General features: G+C 40.8%; 1 protein-coding gene across 2 annotated transcripts in view; it reads left to right on the forward strand.

Moving 5' to 3' along the window:
- Nucleotides 1-17,111, forward strand: part of ASH1L (ASH1 like histone lysine methyltransferase) — a 213,512-nt gene extending 196,401 nt beyond the window's left edge. For both annotated transcript variants that reach the window (XM_037499166.2, XM_037499167.2), the window contains 12 exons: nucleotides 2,966-3,118; nucleotides 5,614-5,668; nucleotides 5,750-5,882; nucleotides 7,033-7,281; nucleotides 8,092-8,178; nucleotides 9,449-9,539; nucleotides 9,990-10,128; nucleotides 10,238-10,410; nucleotides 11,736-11,902; nucleotides 13,053-13,093; nucleotides 14,028-14,329; nucleotides 14,660-17,111. In XM_037499166.2, coding sequence (XP_037355063.1) covers nucleotides 2,966-3,118; nucleotides 5,614-5,668; nucleotides 5,750-5,882; nucleotides 7,033-7,281; nucleotides 8,092-8,178; nucleotides 9,449-9,539; nucleotides 9,990-10,128; nucleotides 10,238-10,410; nucleotides 11,736-11,902; nucleotides 13,053-13,093; nucleotides 14,028-14,329; nucleotides 14,660-14,751 — 1,682 coding nt within the window. In that variant the 3' untranslated portion in view covers nucleotides 14,752-17,111. The remainder of the gene's footprint in view (nucleotides 1-2,965; nucleotides 3,119-5,613; nucleotides 5,669-5,749; nucleotides 5,883-7,032; nucleotides 7,282-8,091; nucleotides 8,179-9,448; nucleotides 9,540-9,989; nucleotides 10,129-10,237; nucleotides 10,411-11,735; nucleotides 11,903-13,052; nucleotides 13,094-14,027; nucleotides 14,330-14,659) is intronic.
- The last annotated feature ends 3,819 nt before the right edge of the window (nucleotides 17,112-20,930 follow it).

Here is a 20,930-nt window from a genome sequence, read left to right on the forward strand (position 1 = left end):
TCCACCGTAGCTTTTCAACTTCCTTATCTCTACCCTAAAGAATTGGAATAAGGCCTCCCTGGTGGCGCAAGGGGTTAAGATGTGACCTATGAAGCTGTCCACAGCCACTGCAGCATGAGTTCGATCCCAGGCCAGGGAGAAACCCACATTGCACAGCAGACCTCTCCTTTCTCGCTCACTGCTCCCCTCAGCAGTGTATTTCACTTAGTCTGCCTGTTCTGCTCCCCACTCTGTCTCTGGTGAATCCTCTCACCTCCCACACCTCTGGCCTGTACCCCAGTTCTTGTATGAATAAATAAATAAATCTTTTTTTTTTTTTTTTTTAGAGGCATGTTTTATTTATTTATTTGTTCGTTTGTTTATACATGCACTGGGTACAGTCAGAAGCACGGGAGGGTGAGAGAATTCACCAGAGCCAGAGCGGGGAGCAGAGCAGGCAGAAGGACGGAAGTACACTGCTGAGGGGAGCAGCGGGCGGCAGGAGAGGTCTGCGCGCCATGTGGGACCCCCCTCCGGTGGCCGGGGAGCAGCCGGGTATCGAACCGGCGCCGCAGAGGCTGCGGGCAGCTTCGCAACCCAACGCTCAACTGCTGCGCCACCAGGGAAGCCCAAAATAAATAAATCTTTAAAAAAAAAAAAAGAATTGGGCCTCCCTGGTGGCGCAGGCGGTTGAACGCCACACTGTGAAGCAGTTCGCAGCCTCTGCAGCACGGGTTCGGATCCCGGCCATCCTGCAAGAATCCCACATGGCACGGCAGACCTCTTCTGTCTCGCCCACTGCTCCCCTCAGCAGTGTGTTTCATCAGTCTGCCTGTTCTGTTCCCTGCTCTGTCTCTGGTGAATTCTCTCACCCTCCCACACATCTGGCCTGTACCCCAGCTCTTGTATAAATAAAAAAATAAATAAATCTTTAAAAAAAAAAAAAAGAATTGGAATAAACTCCCACCACTAACCACCCAAATATTGCTGATAGCCTGAAAGTCACTAGACATTAGCTAGGTCCTCTGTGTTCCTACCTGGAAAATAAGTTGCCAACAGGGTAAAATGGTGAAGTCAAATGCTAGAGAAAAGAAAATTAGGGTGAATTTGAATACATATTCACCCCATATTTAGGTCAGTGTTATTCACACAGACTTTCAAATTTCCCTTTTAAAGCCTTCAATAAATAGGGGCCTCCCTGGTGGTGCAGGGGTTAAAGACAGTGCTATCAAACTATCGCCAGCCTCTACAGCACGAGTTTGATCCCCTGTCAGCAAGGTGACCTATATGGCACAGCAGACCTCTCCTGTCTTGCCCACTGCTCCCCTCAGCAGTGTATTTCAGTAGATCTGCCTGTTCTGCTCCCCACTCTGTCTCTGGTGAATTCTCTCAATCCGCGCCCCCCCACCCCCCCCCACAACACCTCTGGCCTGTACCCCAGTTCTTTTATGCATAAATAAATAAATCTTTAAAAAAAAAAAATCTTTCCAGGGCCTCCCCGGTGGCGCAGCGGTTCAGTGCTGGGTTGCGAAGCTGCCCGCAGCCTCTGCAGCGCCGGTTCGATCTCCTGCCGCCCACTGCTCCCCTCAGCAGTGTACTTCAGTCCTTCTGCCTGTTCTGTTCCCCACTCTGGTGAATTCTGTCACCCTCCCGCGCTTCTGACTATACCCAATGCTTGTATTAATAAATAAATAAATCTTTAAAAAAAAAAAAAGTTCCATAAATAATGTAACAGTACTCCTTAGTTCAGATCTGTTATCCAGAACAACTGAAGGCAGAGAAACTGGCATGTCCAAGTATCCTTTCTCAATGCAAAGATGCTCTCCTTTTATTCTTTCTTTCCCTCAAAAGTAGAAGCATTCTGAGCCTCTCCAGTGGCGCAGCGGGTTGAGCACAGCGCTGTGAAGCTGTCCGCAGCCTCAGCAGCTCAGGTTTGATTCCCAGCCGGCCAGGGAGATTCCCACATGCCTTGGCAGACCTCTCCTGTCTTGCCCGCTGCTCCCCTCAGCAGTGTATTTTGGTCGTCTGCCTGTTCTGCTCCCCGCTCTATCTCTGGTGAATCTTCTTACCCTCCCGCGCCTCTAGCCTGTACCCCAGCTCTTGTATAAAAATAAATAAATATTATTTAAAAAAAAAAAGTAGACTCATTCTGCATGGTGTTTAAGGGAATGTGCTAAATGGGAACTAGGTAGGTAGACACATAAATTGGCCCAGCATCTTATATCCTTTCAGAGATTTTTTTTTTTTTTATATACAAGCACTGGGTACAGTCAGAAGTGCGGGAGGGTGAGAGAATTCACCAGAGCCAGAGCGGGGAGCAGAACAGGCAGAAGGACTGAAGTACACTGCTGAGGGAAGCAGTGGGCGCGGCAGGAGAGGTCTGCGCGCCATGTGGGACACTCGCCGGCGGCTGGGGATCGAACCGGCGCTGCAGAGGCTGCGGGCAGCTTCGCAGCCTAGCGCTCAACCACTGCGCCACCGGGGAGGCCCACCTCTCAATGATTTAATGGGCATATATTTTCTAAACTTGTATCCCAATTATTTCAAGTCTCCTGATAGTAATAATTATATGTCAGGAACTGAGGTGAGCATATTAAAAGCATTGTCTCATTTAATATGCACAATTACCTAATGAAAGAAGTGCTTCCACTATTCCCATTTTATAATTAAGAAGCTGAGATACAGAGAATTTAAGTAACTTGTTCAAGATCATCCAACTTGTAAGTAGTGAAACCAAAATTACACACACAGACTTTTTCCGAAGCCCAGTGTTATAACTTCTGTCCTCTACTGTATAGCATTTGGCCACTAATTTCATCACTCTAACTTGCAGCATTTGTCTCTCTGATAAACTGCAATGTTTCCTGATTTTTCTTTACTTAATCTCTCCAGGGAAAATAGAACTTATGGCAAGAATCCATTGGGGAAGAGAAAGCCACATAGATTGCCTCTTTTCCTGAAAGTAATTTTCACTTTATCCTTTCAGATGTCTTTATGACCCAGTTCTCCGCCCTACAAACAGCCCGATCAGTTCGAACAAGAAGGTTGGCAGCTGCGGAGGAAAACATTGAAGTGGCTCGGGCCGCCCGCCTAGCCCAAATCTTCAAAGAGATCTGTGACGGTATCATCTCCTATAAAGGTAACCATATCAATCACAAATTCAGTCCTCCTTAGCTTTCTTTAAAAAATCACATCATTGGGCCTCCCTGGTAGTACAGGAGTTAAAGTCTCAGCACTATCAAGCTGTTGCCAGCCACTGCATCCTGAGTTCGATCCCTGGCCAGGGAGCTAACCCACATGGCACAGCAGACCTCTCCTTTCTTGCCTGCTGTTCCCTTCAACAGTGTATTTCAGTGGATCCACCCATTCTGCTCCCCATTCTGTCTCTGGTGAATCCTCTCACCCCGGGCACCTTTGGCCTACACCCCAGTTCTTGTGTGCATAAATAAATTACAAATAAATCTTTTTTTTTTTTTAAATTACATCATTTTTCCTTACCTGAGATACCCAAGAATAAGTAAGTTTAGAGCTGGGAATTTTTTGTTGTTGTTGTTGTTGTTAAAGATTTATCTTTATTTATTTATGCATGCATGAACTGGGGTGTAGGCCTGAGGTGACCGGAGTGAGAGGATTCACCGGAGACAGAGTAGGGAGCAGAACGGGTGGATCCACTGAAATACCCTGCTGAGGGGAGCAGCGAGAGACAGAAGAGGTCTCCTGTGCCATGTGAGTTAGCTCTCTGGCCAAGGATCGAACTCATGCTGCAATGGCTGGTGATAGCTTGAGAGCACTGAGACTTGAATTTAGAAGGTTGACCTATGGAATTGATTATGGTCTTCAGGGATTGTTATTTATAAACCCCTGAGACTTAAATGATGATTTTTTTTGCATTCATTGGGGTTTTATCATAGGTACTGTATTTAGAAATCACTTATTTTTTGACAGAGGCAGGTCTTTCTGTCTTGGACATAATTTTCCTAAATAAGGAGTGAATTAGCAATTTAAGGAAACAAGTATTATGAACATATAACAACATTGGTTCTTAACCTTTTTAGATTGATCTTTGAGAATCTAATAACATCTGTGGATCCTTGCCCCCCTACATAATTTTGCAAGTATTTTGGAGGATTTACAGGCTCTACTCCCTATAAATTAAGATAAAGAACATGAAGTTGCAAGGAAATTATTTTCAAGCAACACCTTTACCCCATTCTTTTCCTCTAGCAAGACGTATCTTTTTCATGTATGTTGATGCTGAAGGTTGGAAAGGGAAGAGAGTTTTTATTTGGGGGCTGGTAGTTTGAGTGATGTACGTAACTTTTCCTTTCCTTTTCTTCTTTTTTTTTACATTTTACAAGGGCAGGCTTATTAGGAAAAGGAGAAAGAAAAAGAGAGGCCTTGAATAGTTACAGTGGACAGGATCCTGAGCTGCCTACGTGACTTTCTAACCAAGAAATTTTGAGATATTTAAAATGGGAAATTTTAAGAAATAATTACATCTTTTAACATCAACTTTGGCTTGTCACTCTTCCTTTTCCTAAATTTTAAGGAAATTGGTTTTCTTTCTCTGTGTAATATTTATATTTGCATTTTAGTGACTTTTTTTTGCAGTTTTATTAACCTAAAGGTATAGAGAGAAAAGGGAGGACCAACCTGTGCTGAAATGTAAAGTTTTATGGTTCCTATTATTCCCTTAATTTTCCCGATCTCTTCTCAACCAGTCCTGTCTGCTCTAACTACGTAGCTATATCTACATGTCACTACATTCTGGGCATGAAACAAGAAGTATTTTCCTCTCCCTCTAGTAAGTTGCTAGAAAGTCATAAGTCATAAGTAGTCCTACAGCTTGAATTCTGTTTCATAATACAAACTAACTGCTATACAAAAATGGGTTCCAGAATATATTTATAGTAGTCAGTTATTCATCATCTGGATTTTAACTGAATCCAAACCAACAGAGTAGCATTAATTATGGGCCATTAAGGAGAACTAGAAAACATTTTTTGAATGAGATAATCTTTGCTGTAATAAAATTTGTAGAGTAAGGGGGCCTCCCTGGTGGTACAGCGGGTTAAGTCACAGCACTATAAAGCAATCCACAGCCACTGCAGCATGAGTTCAATCCCCTGCCAGGGAGCTAACCCACATGGCACAGCAGACCTCTCCTGTCTCGTCCGCTACTCCTCTCAGCAGTGTATTTCACTAAATCCGCCTGATCTGCTCCCCACTCTGTCTCTGGTGACTCCTCTCACCCTTCTCACCTCTGGCCTACACTCCAGTTCTTGTATGCATAAATAAATAAATCCTTTTAAAAAAAAAAAGATTTGTAGAGTAGGAATTTGCTCCCAGGCAACTTAGCTGCCTCAATAAATTCTCATCTCTTATTATTCATAGGAAGTTTTTCTCTTTATACAACTGACATTTGAAGAACATAGTCTATATACAATCTTTCATATTCTAGGTAATTCTGAAAATATCTTCTATCCCTGCCTTCACCCACATTTCTGAAAACTTGAATTTTCACAGTAACTTGTATTTCTTTTTCTTTTAATTTTGGGGATTCTCCTTCTTCAGTTAGGAGTTAATATTTACTTCCCTGTAATCTTTCCACTAAACCTTGGTGTTCTTTTGTAGATTCTTCCCGACAAGCACTAGCAGCACCTCTTCTGAACCTTCCTCCAAAGAAAAAGTAAGTTCACATATGTGGAATCATCTGAGATTTAGAAAAGTACTGAGTGTACCATGCTGACACCCTGGCTTTGTGTTGCAGAAATGCTGATTATTATGAGAAGATTTCTGATCCCCTGGATCTTGTCACCATAGAGAAGCAGATCCTCATTGGTTATTATAAAACAGTGGAGGCTTTTGATGCTGACATGCTCAAGGTCTTCCGGAATGCTGAGGTATTTTTTGCTGACTTCAAACACAGATTTAAGAAATTTGTTCTGAAGAGAACTATTCTAGAAGTTTAAGACCTTTACCATTTTCTAGCAACCTTCATATTTCTAGTTAAGAAAGACAGCAGTATTTATTACATATCTTTAGGGTAAGAGTTGTAGTATACTAAATATTATATTATCTTGTATAGTAAAGACATTGATATTACTAGAGTGGAAGTTTAATCATACTTCCAAAAAATCAAAACTTTAAACTTAACTTAGTATTAAATGCTTATATGTATATAATACATTTTGCTCAGTTAAATCATATCTGTAGTTTCTTTCCTCAAGACAGTAAGTACATGTGAAATAGAAATATGTATAGGTATATAGATGGAACAATATACCTTAAGGATGGGTATTATGCTAATAGGTTATAGAATATGTGAAAGTCATTGGTTAGAAACCTTGAACTGATATAAAGGCAAGAATGAAATTATTGTGCATGAAATATGGTGCATAGAAGAAAAGAAATTATTCAGTGATTTTTGAAATAGGTATTTGAAAGACAAAAGAGGCCACTGGATGAAAGAATAATTACTTACTCGTTATTACTTACTAATAATTATTAGTAAGAAACCTAATAATTATTAGTAAGTAATAATTGGTTACTGTTTTCATTCATTTCCTATTCTTTGTCCATCTCTCCATTTTATTTGCCCAGAACTATATATTATGAAGACAGATGAAATGAGAGAGAAAAACAGACCTATGGGAGAATTAGAGCAATCTTGAATTATAACATGCTTCTGCTGAAACTCAATTTCCATATCTATTTAAAATCTATAGCTCTATCCCTAATATCTGCTAGACAAAGGTAAATTCAGAGTTTCTCCATGTTATGTTTGTGGTATTAATTCATATTCCAAGGTCCCAGTGTATTTTATCTAGTGGACAGTAAGACCTCTGACAGAAGTTGAATGACAGAGCAATAAAGCAAATGGAAAGATTGTCATGCAGATAAAATTCTAATTCATTGCCAGGCATCATTTGATTATATTGAAAATCTATGAAACCAAAATGAGAAGATAAGAAAATCCTGCTAGCCCTTCAGTTATATTCTTAAGCCAAATTGTGAAGACCAGATATGATTTCTTTCTTCTGCTTTCTTCAGAAGTACTACGGGCGTAAATCACCAATTGGGAGAGATGTTTGCCGCCTACGAAAGGCCTATTATAATGCCCGACATGAGGCATCAGCCCAAATTGATGAGATTGTGGGAGAGACAGCAAGTGAGGCAGACAGCAGTGAGACCTCAGCTTCTGAGAAGGAGAATGGGCATGAGAAGGACGATGATGTTATTCGCTGTATCTGTGGCCTCTACAAGGATGAAGGCCTCATGATCCAGTGTGACAAGTGCATGGTGAGAGTCAGGAAGTGAAGCAGAAGCCTGGTCCTGATGAGCATGGCGACCATACGCAAAAAAGCAGCCTGTGCCTCTTTCAGCTTAACAGGCTTTTACGAACTTTAACTTCACCTTGGTTTCTGTTATCCCTCACTGTTCACCATATTTCTCCTTTTTTTATGTCTATTATTTCATTTTACTTCTTTTTCTACCTCCCATTCTTTCTACCCACTTTTCACTTCACACTTCTCAGACAATCTGGATCAAGATAAATGATGATATTTAGGCTAGTCCTTCAACTTGAAAAACATTAGCAGTACTTCTTGGTATTAATACAGATAGAGTACAACACATAGAGTGACTAGTGAAAGAGTCAAGACCTCGATTTGAGCCCTAGTATCCCCACTGATACATCTGAACTCATTACCTTAGATGGAAAGTTGGGCTATGAGTAACATACAGGATTGTTAGGAGGGTATACTTAGATAAGGGTAAGTAAAAGCATTTTGTAACTGTAAAGCCTTTGAAAAGAGCCTTATCATTAGTAAGTAATAATTTAATACTGTATTCATTATCCTATTCTTTGTCCATTTCTCCATTTTATTTGCCCAGAACTATATATTGTGAACCAGTCTGTAACCTTGTATTCAGATAAATGCTTACTCTTCTTCTCCCCTATTTTACCATTTTCCTAAATTTCTCACCTATTTATTCCTTAGTTCTTTATCCTTTTGCTAATTTTTCTTATTTTTATCCTCTAGAACTTCTCTTGATTAGTCTAAACCACCCCCCAAACACACACATACCTTTTCACTTGTTTTTCACCAGGTGTGGCAGCACTGTGACTGTATGGGAGTGAACTCAGATGTGGAGCACTACCTTTGTGAACAGTGTGACCCAAGGCCCGTGGACAGAGTAAGCTGGCCTCTTATAATACTCTGACCTTAAAAGTAGGTGACATAACACATGGTATCTTATCTACTCTCCTCCTAATACACTGAATTTCCATTGACAAGTTACTCAATCTTTCTCACCCTCAGTTTCTTATACTTTGAGGGTGATAATTCTGCCATTTTTTCCAACTGTGTGATTAAAGGAAAAATAAAATGCCTAGAAGTCTATGGAAGAAATGGTATTATAAAACTAAGATTTTTTTTTTTTAAGATTGATTGATTGATTGATTGATTGATTTATGCAAGAACTGGGGTACAGGCCAGAGGCGTGGGAGGGCAAGAGAATTCACTAGAGACAGAGCAGGGAGCAGAACAGGCAGAATGACCGAAAACACTGTTGAGGGGAGCAGCGGGCGAGACAGGAGAGGTCTGCTGCGCCATGTGGGTTTCTCCCTGGCCAACCAGGAATTGACCCTCGCTGCAGAGGCTGCGGACAGCTTCACAGTGCTGCGCTCAACCCACTGAGCCACCGGGGAGGCCTCTAAAACTTAAGATTTTTAATAAATATTATCAACTATCCATAAAAGAAGTAGTTTATAAAGCCCAAAACTTGAGTACTCTAAATGTCATTCATGTTAAGCAGTATTTAAGTTAAAAGAGCACTGGACTTAGTCAACAAAAGTTAGTCTTAGAATCACTTTCCAGGAGAGACAGTGGGTTAGTAACTTGACTGAGTTGTTAAATGACATTTTTATCTTGGTTTTGCCACATTTATTATTCGTGATCTTGGGCAAGTCAACTGTACAAAAGGTGCTATGTAGGCAGTATTTCTTAACAGTGTTTTTGTCATTTTGAGTGAATGTTGTGAGGAATGCGTTGCAGAATGTTTGGCTTCCTCAGTCCATGGGCACTAAAAGCTTGTAGCCTCCCCCAATCATTGCAACAATCAAAATTCCCTTCACATTTTCATATGCCCCCTGGATGGCACAGAGTAACCACACAAAGTAACTGATTGTGTGGGATATAGTTTGGGATACTTATAGTATTGAGTACTAAACCATACAACTTTGTCTTCTACCTTTGCTTTTCCAAATATAACAACTCTGGTTGCTTTCATCTTTTTTTTCTTTTTTCCTTTTTTTTTTTTAACCTCTGTGGTGTATTGAAATGACCAAGTAGTAAGCTTTCGTTGGTTGGGAATTCTAGGTTTTAGTTCTTTTCATCTTAAATAGAGATCAGTAAGATGGATGTAGTAGTCCCAGCCTTACACATTGGCTTTCTGCTTTTACCAGGAAGTGCCCATGATCCCTCGCCCCCACTATGCCCAACCTGGCTGTGTCTACTTCATCTGTTTGCTCCGAGATGACTTGCTGCTTCGTCAAGGTGAATATAAGGACTAACCTACTTTTCAAAACTGAACTTTCTAAGTAATAAGAAGTGTCTGTTGTCTACATAATAGTCATTATTTCTAAATGACTTTTAATAGCAATAGAAAATAGATTTTTTTATATCCTTTAGTTATCCTAAGTCTTTAGGCTTATGTATCTTTGCCTTCCAACAAATAAAACTAATTTAGAAAGACCAGGGTTTATAAAGCTAATTTTAAGAGGGGGAAAGACATGTCAGAAGTCTAAGAGCTGTAAAATCTCCCTCATGTCATTCTTATAATCTAGAATTCATTATCGTCGTCATTCATGCTGGTTGTAACTGTGTGTATTTATTATGTTAGGTTTTAAGTCTTCTCTATGTAGACCTTGGATCAAACTAATAGATGTCTCTCAGAAATTGTTACAAGAATAATTTTAATCTTCTCCTGTGTTCATGCCTTTTTAGGTGACTGTGTATATCTGATGAGGGATAGTCGGCGCACTCCTGATGGCCACCCAGTCCGTCAGTCCTATCGACTGTTATCTCACATTAATCGAGATAAACTTGACATATTCCGCATTGAGAAGCTTTGGAAGAATGAAAAGTATGTGTTGAGGCCCTAGCTCTTTTTTTCCAACTTTGCCCTATCAATGCAGAACTGAAAATTCACTGTGTTCTTGCCAAACAGCTAAAACACTCCTTTTTCTTCATAGAGAAGAACGGTTTGCCTTTGGTCACCATTATTTCCGTCCCCACGAGACCCACCATTCTCCATCCCGCCGGTTCTATCATAACGAACTATTTCGAGTGCCACTCTATGAGATCATTCCCTTGGAGGCTGTAGTGGGGACCTGCTGTGTATTAGACCTTTATACATATTGTAAAGGTAAGTGCCCGGGGCTTCTTAAGAAATGCCCTCCAATCCCCTATTCATTGATCTACAGTTGTAGGTCAGTTGCTCCCTTCTGGTTGTCTATCTGGTAAAAGATTATCCAAGGCTATCTGTGACGCTTCAGAGATCTATGCTATATATATATATTTTTTTTAATGTGTATTTTTTATTATATATATTAAATTTTTTTTAACTGAGTGCTTGGTACTCAATAAATGTTAATTCAATTTTATTAATTTAGTTGACATTTTTTAATACTATGCACCTAGCATTCTGTTAGTATTCTTAAGAGTGAGAAGTGTTCCTTAAGGTCATCATCAACTTTATACACTACACAAAAAAGCACAATAGTTTTAAAAGCTTCTTAGTTAACAATGTAGACTATAGAATCAGACAAGCTAATTTCAGATTCCAGCACCAGCACTTTTTACCTGGGGCAAATTATTTAACCTATTAAAAATAGGAATTTAAGAATTAGTACCTATTAGTATCTATATTTAGAGAATTTTATAAAGATTAAGTGAAATAATTACAAAAGTGCACAGCAATTTGTGACTCACAGTAAGAGCTTGATGTATGTTAGTTTAGTTGTCATTATTAGCAGAATTCAGCATCTAACTCTTTCTCTAATATCATAGCAAAATAGGCCAGAAGAAGTTATATTTCATTCAAAAACTGCTTGAAGCTCCATGGTGCTGATATGAAGTCATCCCCAGTTATAAAGTATTGGTGTCCAAATATGTCATTCTTTCCTCATAACAGCCCCATAATCTGGTCTGTTTTCCCCCAAGAAATAGTCTGTCAGAAATCCCTACAGCAGACCTCCCTAGTGGCACAGGGGTTAAAGTCTCAGTGCTATTAAGCAGTCGATAGCCTCTGTGGCATGAATGCAATCCCTGGACAGGGAACTAACCCACATGGTACAGCAAACCTATTCTGTCTCGCCTGCTGCTCCCCTCAACAGTGTATTTCAGAAGATCTGCCTGTTTTGCTCCCCACTGTGTCTCTGGTGAATCCTCACCTACCCCAGTTCTTGTATTCATAAATAAAAATTTTTTTAAAACCCTACAGCACCAAATAATCTACATTTCTGGTTTCTTTCTGTCCTATATTATACCTTTCCACTCTTCATTCTTTTTCTTCTTTTTTGACATTATCTGGAAACTCTCTTCTGCAATCACCAAATGCTTATTGTTCTGCCTCAAAATAGCTAGTGTTTTGCTCTTAAGGGTCTAGCTGTTCTCCCAGTTGTGCTCTCTGGGTAGCTTAGGATGATGAAAGAAAAATAGGGAGGATTTTAACAATGTTTGGACTCATAGGGAGACCCAAAGGAGTGAAGGAACAAGATGTGTACATCTGTGATTATCGACTTGACAAGTCAGCACACCTGTTTTACAAGATCCACCGGAACCGCTATCCAGTCTGCACTAAACACTATGCCTTCGACCACTTCCCCAAGAAGCTCACTCCCAAAAGAGATTTCTCAGTAAGTCCCCTTCCTACCCTGTCAGGACAATGTAATTTATGTGTGGAATTCACAACATAAGAATTTTCAAGTCACTTTGCTTCTTCATCCTGTTCCCATCCCAAATTATGAAAATCTGCATCTCTATTTGGGATGTTTGAACAACATAAATACAAATATTCTGCATTTCCTGGCATGGGTTATGTCTCAGGAAATTGTTGATTTCAGTCAGGTTTTCCTCTTTTATCCTCTCTCATCTCTTCACCATCTTTACCCTTCAGCCCCATGTTGTAGTTTTGTTTTTCACATCCATAATTTTAAGAAGTCAGTAGGAAGAATAGCAAGAATCCTGAGAAACCTTTGGTAAAAATAATTCAATGCCTTTTCTTTGTGCCCCTGGACAAAGAGACATAAAGACATCATGATATAAAATCTGAGTAGTACAGAAATAAGAAAAACATTGTGTATTGCCCGCTGAGAAAATAACGGTTAACATTTGCATTTTCAACCTTTTTCCTGTATTTTTTCTTTCAAATTGTGAAAATACAATACCAATCTTGTGCCATTCTTTTTTCCATGAAGGTTTTGATATCCGTCCACCTGCTGTAATGAGAACATGGACTGAGTCCTCATCCTTGAGTGTCCCTATATTGGGCCTGTCAGAATTCATAGCTGTCATCCTGGGATGCTTAGAAATAGTCTAACAAGAAAGCAAACCTCTGTATCCCTGTTCTTCCAATTATTATTTTTGGATTTCTCTAAATAGTATTTTATATTCTCTTTGCCTACCACAAGGCCCTGCCTCTCATCTAGAGTTCTTTGGTCTTGCTTATTCAGTCACAGCTCACTAATTAGCTTTGAAAGCCCAACCTTAACTACACAAGTGTTGGGGTACAGCAGAGAGGATTGTGAGCCTGTTTTACTGTCAATCAGTCACGTCTTACAAAGTGCTAAAAAGCCATTGTGGCCCACAGAATAATAGATGTACTAAACTTCTGACCTTAAAACAGTCACCCGGCTTATAAAGTCTTTATCCCTATTCTTTTTCTTCCTTTTACCTTTTTATTTACTTGCCTCCCCCATTTCCCTTTTTCTGAGTTGTCCCCGGATAACCTGATTTAGCTTTGACAGCTTCTACAATACACTTACTGGTTCCTTATTTTCTCTGCAGCCTCATTATGTCCCAGACAACTACAAGAGGAACGGAGGGCGGTGAGTCTTGTGGGGAATATAAGGAGTTTAAGGGTTTGATGAACAACTTGAATGGAGCAAGTGACTAGACATCTACCCATTCAGCACCACCCTGAGATTGGGATTCTCTGACATAGTAGCCCAGTGTAATGTCAACAGCAGTATGAAAGAACTAGACTGCAATGGACGTGGTCTCATGGAGCAAAGCCTTAGTTGGGGCAGGGAGGGTGGTTTGCAAGGACTAAAGATACAGAAGAAGAGATTTGGAACAGAACTCTAGACAGATTCAGAAGTCATTTTTAGATTTTTGCAAGCTTTCCCCTTATCCCATGGTGAATCAGCTCTTGAGACCTCTGTTAAGGAACAGAAATAGCCAGAAAGTGCACAGTTTTAGCTGAGCACTTTGGGTTTATAGTTTTTATTTGTGCTTTTTTGTTCGTGAGTGGAGTGTTCTTGGAGAAAGAGCACTGAAGGCTTCAGTTTCCTTTTTTGTTGAATGTGGGCATAACACCTATTTTGCCTGTGTCAGTAGCTTAGCTAGCATAAGGGGGAAATTATTAGATAATAGATGTAAGAAAAGTCGGGAAAAGTAAAAGCTCCTTTTAAATACTCATTGTAGTTGTTACAAGGCTATGCCATACCCATACCTCTTCTGTATAGTTATGAAGCAATCAATGAGAGCAAGCTAAGTAATTTTCCCAGCTCTGGTATGTTTTTTGGATTCTTGAAAGAAAGAAAAAAAATTAAATTTTACAAATACATAATAAATTTCAGAGAAAGGTAGTGTGATTTGTTCAAATAATAATAGACTAGAGCCAAGTTTATAGCTCTTGAACTAAGACTCTTAACAGTTAGACTGCAGAATCTCAAGGCATCCTCAGGTTTCTTCCCTTCATTCCATCCCCAAATACCCTGCTCAGTCTTACTTTATTAAATTCGTCTGTCGTTCTGGCAGATCATCCTGGAAGTCTGAACGCTCAAAGCCACCCCTGAAAGACCTGGGCCAGGAGGATGATGCTCTGCCCTTGATTGAAGAAGTTCTGGCCAGTCAAGAGCAAGCAGCCAATGAGATGCCCAGCCTGGAGGAGCCAGAACAGGAGGGGACCACTGTGGACGTCAGTGATAGTGAAAAAAAGGTGGAGGAAAGTAGTCAAGAATCCCAACCAGCATGTACCCCCGAGGAGCGACGGCATAACCAACGGGAACGACTCAACCAGATCTTGCTCAATCTCCTGGAAAAAATCCCTGGAAAAAATGGTAAGACGATGCAAGTTCATATCTGGGGTTTAAGATAAATGGGGAGGAGGGAGTGGAAAAACAACTTCTAAACCCAGAATGGATAATGTTCTAAGAAAATAGCATAGTTCTTTCATGGGCCTGTGTTTAATTTTATGTTGCTAATGAAACTGGGAGGTGCGAGGATCTCCTCCCCAGAGAATACCTTTTATCACCTTGGGCTAAAGGAAGGCCTGACTGCTTATGGGTTAGAAAAGGAATCAGTGAACTTCTGTGATATCCTTAGAGCTCAAATATGGAATAAGGAGTGGGAGGGTGGTATCTGATGAGCCTCCTTGGTTCTGTTTTCAGCCATTGATGTGACCTACTTGCTGGAGGAAGGATCAGGCAGGAAACTGCGAAGGCGTACTTTGTTTATGCCGGAAAACAGCTTTCGGAAGTGAACCTCAAAGAATGAGAACCTCAAGCGTCTGGAATCCAGTGGAGTGAACAGTCCTGCCTCCTGTTCTCTGAGTGTGAACAGGGGTGGGAAGGGTCCGTCCAGCAGGGGGAATGGGGCCATGCCATTGACATTAGGTACTTAATAAAACTTGGAGCTAGGAGAGAGGAAGAGGAAGGGGATCTATTTAAAACAGTTCAGTTTAACTTGTTTTCCTCTCCATTGCTTCACCCTGAGGGTTAATAATGTAGGGAGGAGGGCAGAGCACATTGAGGATGACCAGGACTTGTTGGTACTTTACAGCACTTGCCTCTCCTCCCAGCTTGGCTATTTCTGTGTCATCTTCTGATCCCACAGGCACTGCTTCCTACCCAGGTATAAATCAATCCAAAGGGATAGGGCCAAGATCCCCACCGCTACCCCATCTGTTCTCTATAGCTCCAAGAGCTACTCTGAGGCCTAGAACAGAAGCAGTTAACTGGGGCCTCTTTCTAGATCCCTGACTAGAAAAGTTTCTCTCTCCTTTCTTGCCCAACCAGGTCAAAATAAAACGTGAGTTGACAACTCAAAGCACTTGTAACTGCTGCCCCTCTCCCTACCTCTACTCCCCAAAATAGAATCATAGAATAGGGAAGGCCCCCATGGGGTCAGAAGGGCACAGTACTTATTGTAATTATTTTTGTGTTAGCCTTCATAATCTGCCGAACATATTTTTTTCTAACGAGAAGGCCGAGCCCCCGCCAGCACACATGCTCTTTATGCGCTGTGGTTCTTGTGTGTCTCTCTGTGCTGTGCGAATGGAGAATCATTTCAAAATAAAATCATTTTAACACCTACATAAAACTCTAACCTCCCCCTTCCCAACAAAAATCACTACATAAACTGTTGAGCAGTATTCACCTATCAGAGCATTTGTTGTGGGTGTATATTATCAATTGAAAACACTACTCTTGTTTTCTTAATTGTACAGTTTTCAATATCCATCTCTTAAAGAGACAGTGTGTTCTCCCCACCCCCTTGTCCCGTCTTTCCTCCATCATCAGGAGGAATATCCAGGGAGCCTCCTTCCTTCCCATTCTCTTGACCAGAAGTTACCAGACAATACTGTCTCTTTAAAAATAAAATTTAAGAAGCTTTGCTTTGTTGTCTCTCAGACATACATATGCATATATGTTTTAGATGTTCTTATAAAGAAAAGATGGTTTTTAAACGTGCCAAGTTGTGTGTGTATATATATATGCGTATATATATATATATATATGCATATATATATCTGCTGCGTGATTAGTAAGCAATACAATAGTAAACATGTCCCATTACTTTTTTCTAATATTGGACCAATGCTGTCCTAACTGTACATTTCCCCTTATGATGACGACACTCTGACTTGTTTAGGTAGAAACATTGACCACCTTCCATTCCATTGAATCTTTTTTTCTTTTTCTTCTTTCTGTGTCAATCTTGAAGGAAAAAACAAAAGAGACAGGGGATGCCAAAGATCCCCTTGAGCAGAGAAAAAGCAGAATAAATATTTTATTAAAGAAAAAAGAGAATTAAGAAAATAGTTTGGAGTATTTTCTTACTGTAGAGAAGCACTGTACATTACTAAGAGACCTGGGTATAAGATACTCATGTGTGGAGCTGGAAAAATCGCATGTCCAAGCCCGTTTGAGTGGTTTCTTTTGATTTTTGTTGCAGGGAGCTGGGTGGGAGGGAGGTGGGGGACTAGGGGCACTTTGGGGGTCTCCTTTTAGTCAGAAGCAGGAAAATGAGAAGAAAGAGATAAAATTCAATATTTCCTTTAATAGTGTTAAACACTAAAATTTTAAAAAATACAAAAAAAGAAAAAAAGAAAAAAAAACTTTGTAAAATGCGAGAACAGAAGCAAAAGACACTACGCTCTGTCATTTTATCTTTCTTTTGTTGAAAGACTAAAAACTGAAATGTTTTTTAGACAATCAAATGTTAGGTAAGTGCAAAAACTTCGTTTTTCTTACTGGTGTAGAAATTAATGCCTTTTTTTATTTTTCAGTTATTTTATAATAACGAAATAAAAAGAACCCCCTAGCTGCCAGGCGGGTTTTGGTGTTTGAAATGCGGGGCAAAGCACTACATCACTGCAAATAGATACAGAGTTAGTCTGCATGTCTGTAGGCTGTGTGATTGCGGAAAATATAAATGCTGCTAATATATTTCCTTTTTACAAAAGCATATCTAAATAGATGATTGTTTTGATGTTAATCTTTGTAAATTATGTATTACCAATTTTAACATTGGATGTAATTGCATAAAAAGCTTGCATCTCAATCCTTGAAAGTCTAGTATTAAATGGAAAAAAACTTTTCCTAACTGCAGAGTGGTGAGCTTGCTATTTTTTTTCCTCTTTCCCTGTCCTTCATTTATCTTCCAGGACCTTCTCCTTCCTGTTTCCAAAGAGATCCTTTTAATACCACATCATGAGCATATGGGCCCCAAATGAGTGTACTCACTGCTTTTGCCTCTTAGCTAAAGCCCTTTCCTCAATACTAGGATCTCTGTGGTCTGAGCCCAGCCTACCCAGTCAGCACAGTAGTCACGTAGACCCCTGTCCCTTGCACGTGTGTCTATCATCTCATTTAATAGTAACCTCCAAGGCCGGCGATCCCTTCAGGCCACATTTTCTTAGGCCACTGTGTTAGTTCATTTCCCTCATGAGCACTTTACGTGTATTCATTTATTAATCTTCATAAGAGCCGTTGTAGGTAGGTGTCAAAAGCCAGTTTCATAGATGAGGAAACTGAAGCAACAGAAAGGCTATGTAACTTGCCCAAGCTCGTTGGTTAATCTTCGCAATATGGATAACAGACCGGGGCTCTGCTACGGGACCAAGCCGCTGCATGACCAAACGCAAGCCCCTGTCCTTAATCAGTAAGCGTGTGTGCTCCAGGCTGCCCCCTCTCCCCTTTCTTCCAGCTGGTGACTGGGGATTTCTTTTGTGGTGGCTTTCTCTGAAATGCCAAAGCCACCCCCATTATTCAGAACTAAGTGATTCAGAACAAGATATTCGGGACCACTGCACAGTGCATGAAGAATGATGAACTTCTATCCGCGGATGGGAAGGATTGGCGTGGGATCGTCTCTGTTAGCAAGGGCAGCAGTGTTTTACTCTGTTTTAAATCAGTGCAACTTAGAACAGGCTGGTGTGGAACAAATCCAACAGCACCCAGAGGAACCCATTGAAGGAACCACAGGAACACTCTCCCTGAAAACTGGGTTACTTCCCCTGCCGTTTGGTTATGGAAATTTTTTCCTGATACCTTACTCGCAGATAGTTTTGTTCCTTTATTCTTTTTGTTGTTGTTGTTGTTCCTTTATTCTTGTACAAGAATTGACACAAAAATGGTGCACTCCCTTATTATTCCCACATGCTTGGCAGTCGTCCACAGTGACTACCAGGCCCTTGTCGATGTTTCAGGAAAATCTGCAGACTGCTGCTGACCAGTCACTGTTTTTCCCTTACAAATACAAAACTGCCAGTACTGTGGACCCTGATCCCAGAACTGCAGTTTCTTCACAGATCTCGGGAAGTTGTGCTAGGGCAGAGGATTTTTCAAAAATATGACTAGGGCTCTATCTTTGAATAATAGTGAATTTTTAGGGAAAGCCTGAGAGACAATACTACAAAATCATGTTGATGATTTCAGATTTTGGAAGTAAAATTTTGTGTTATTTATGTTCTTTATGGAAATTTGAATTTCAAGTATCTGAACTCATTTGTATTCTCTGCAGAATACTGATTCAGAAATTTTTCCTTTGGGGAAAAAATTAGTATGAACATTTCCATTGTATTTAATGTAAGAAGATCCAAATATGGTCAGTTGTAAAATTTAATTTTTTTAAATTTATTTATTTTTACAAGCACTGGGTACAGTCAGAAGCGCGGGAGGGTGAGAGAATTCACCAGAGCCAGAGCAGAACAGGCAGACTGACAAAATACACTGCTGAGGGGAGCAGCGGGCAGCAGGAGAAGGTCTGCGCGCCATGTGGGACCCTAGCCCGGCGGCTGGGGATCGAACCGATGCTGCGGAGGCTTCACAGCTTTGCAACCCAGCGCTCAACTGCTGCGCTACCGGGGAGGCCCAAAATTTAAATTTTATACAAAACAAAATCCTTATAGCCTCTAAAATCATTATTTCTCATTTGTAGGTGGGAAAATAGGATTGTTAAATAACTTGGCAGAGATCACCTAGTAACTAATGTTAGAACTAGAACTCCAAAAATCTGTATATTCATTCCCATATATGAAAATGTTGGAAATAGCCAAAAATGTGACCCTACTAGCCAAGAAAGATAAACCTGCCAACAACTGGAATACCTAAAAAAAATTGCCCCAGACATTGGTCAAACATTTAGACACTGAGTTGAGCTAGAACAGAGTTGCTCCCACACATCAAGGTGATTGACGGAAAGAGCTTAACCTCTTTATGAGAACTTAGGCCTTATCCTACTGCTAGGTCTCATCACAACTGCAAAAACAATGATCAGTACTTGAATTTTTTCACATACTTTTTTAACCTTTAGTATCTACTATAACTGTTCCATCCTAGATAATCTATAATAGTGCAAAACCAAATTTGTTATCAGTGGTCTATTTCATGAGGTGGTCCCACCGCTCTGAGCACCCACTCCAGCCTGGGAACCATTAGACTTCGACTGCAAGTGTCATCGGGCCAGATCTCACTGATGCTCCTAACAGTACTGTTCTAGAATTCTGCCCAGTTGTTAGCATTACTCGAAAACCAAACACTTAAGGAGAGATCAAAAAAGGGGAGGGCAGGTTGAATCATGTAAAATGAGAGCTCTATAGGGCCTCCCTGGTGGTGCAAGGGGTTAAATCTCAGCACTATGAAGCTATCCACAGCCTCTGCAGCACGAGTTCAATCCCCAGCCAGGGAGGTGACCCATACAGCACAGCAGACCTCTTCTGTCTCACCCACTGCTCCCCTCAGCAATGTATTTCAGTAGAACCGCCTGTTCTGCTCCCCACTCTGTCTCTGGTAAATCCTCTCTCACACACACACACACACACACACCCCCCGCTCTGGCCTATACCACAGTTCTTATATGCATAAATAAATAAAAAGAACATAACTAGGGATTCCCAAGGGCCCTTAGGATCTATCCAAAATGAAACTGGGGGCCTCCCTGGTGGCGCAGGGGGTTAAGTACAGCACTGTGAGGCTGTCCGTGGTCTTTGCAGTGCAAGTTCGATCCCCAGCCGGCTGGGGAGCAACCCTTATGGCACAGCAGACCTCTCCTGACTCGCCCGCTGCTCCCCTCAGCAGTGTATTACGGTACATCTGCCTGTTCTGTTCCCTGGTCTCTGGTGAATCTTCTCACCCACCACAGCTCTGGCCTATACCCCACTTCTTAATAATTTAAAAAAATAAAATGGGGGTATAAAGTTGAGAGGGGACCCAAACACAAAGAACAGATGACCCGCAGGAATTGGTGAGGAATGGGGAACATTAACTCTTAGAAAATGTAAAAAGTATAAGACATCTGAGTCTGATCAAACCTGCTCCTGAGTATTTCCCAAGCTTTGGCTCTGCAGTCCTCAAATCACCTCATGCCTTCATCCAAAGATGAAGGAAAACAGTCAAATTTCTTCTTTCCTGTGTTTCACTTCATAGTTGTCAGCTTCCCCCTAACTTTCCTGTTGCCTGGTTATAATTACAGCTTTCTATTCTTCTAATCTCTTAAAATCTTACAGTAATTCCCAACCCCATCCTCAAAGCTCCAAAGCATCTTAGCTCTTCTCCTTTCAAAAGACTGAAAGGAAACTCTTTAACTCCTACTAAAATAATAGACATCAAATTATTTTGCCTTCACCTGAAATTATATCACCACAGAATATGAAAGAGAAAAAAATGTGTCACTTCTTGCAACCCTTTAATTCTTCCCTTCACAAAAGCGAATCTAAGTACACATTTCAAGGGCCATCTAAGTCTTGCCTGCTCTCCCATATTTCCTCAGATTCCTCCTTTAGCAGTCTAGTAAGACAAACTACCAAGTCTCACAGCAGAGACACACTCAGCTTCAGGCACCATTCCAGGGCCCCTTCTCCATTCCTCAGGGAACAAGACCTGAACCTGGGTGAGGAAGGCAGCATCGGCCCCTGGCTTCCCTCCCCTCCCACCACAG

The sequence above is a fragment of the Talpa occidentalis genome, unplaced genomic scaffold (assembly GCF_014898055.3).
Source record: "Talpa occidentalis isolate TD23 unplaced genomic scaffold, MPIMG_talOcc4v2.1 talOcc4.9, whole genome shotgun sequence".
Lineage (NCBI taxonomy): Eukaryota > Metazoa > Chordata > Mammalia > Eulipotyphla > Talpidae > Talpa > Talpa occidentalis.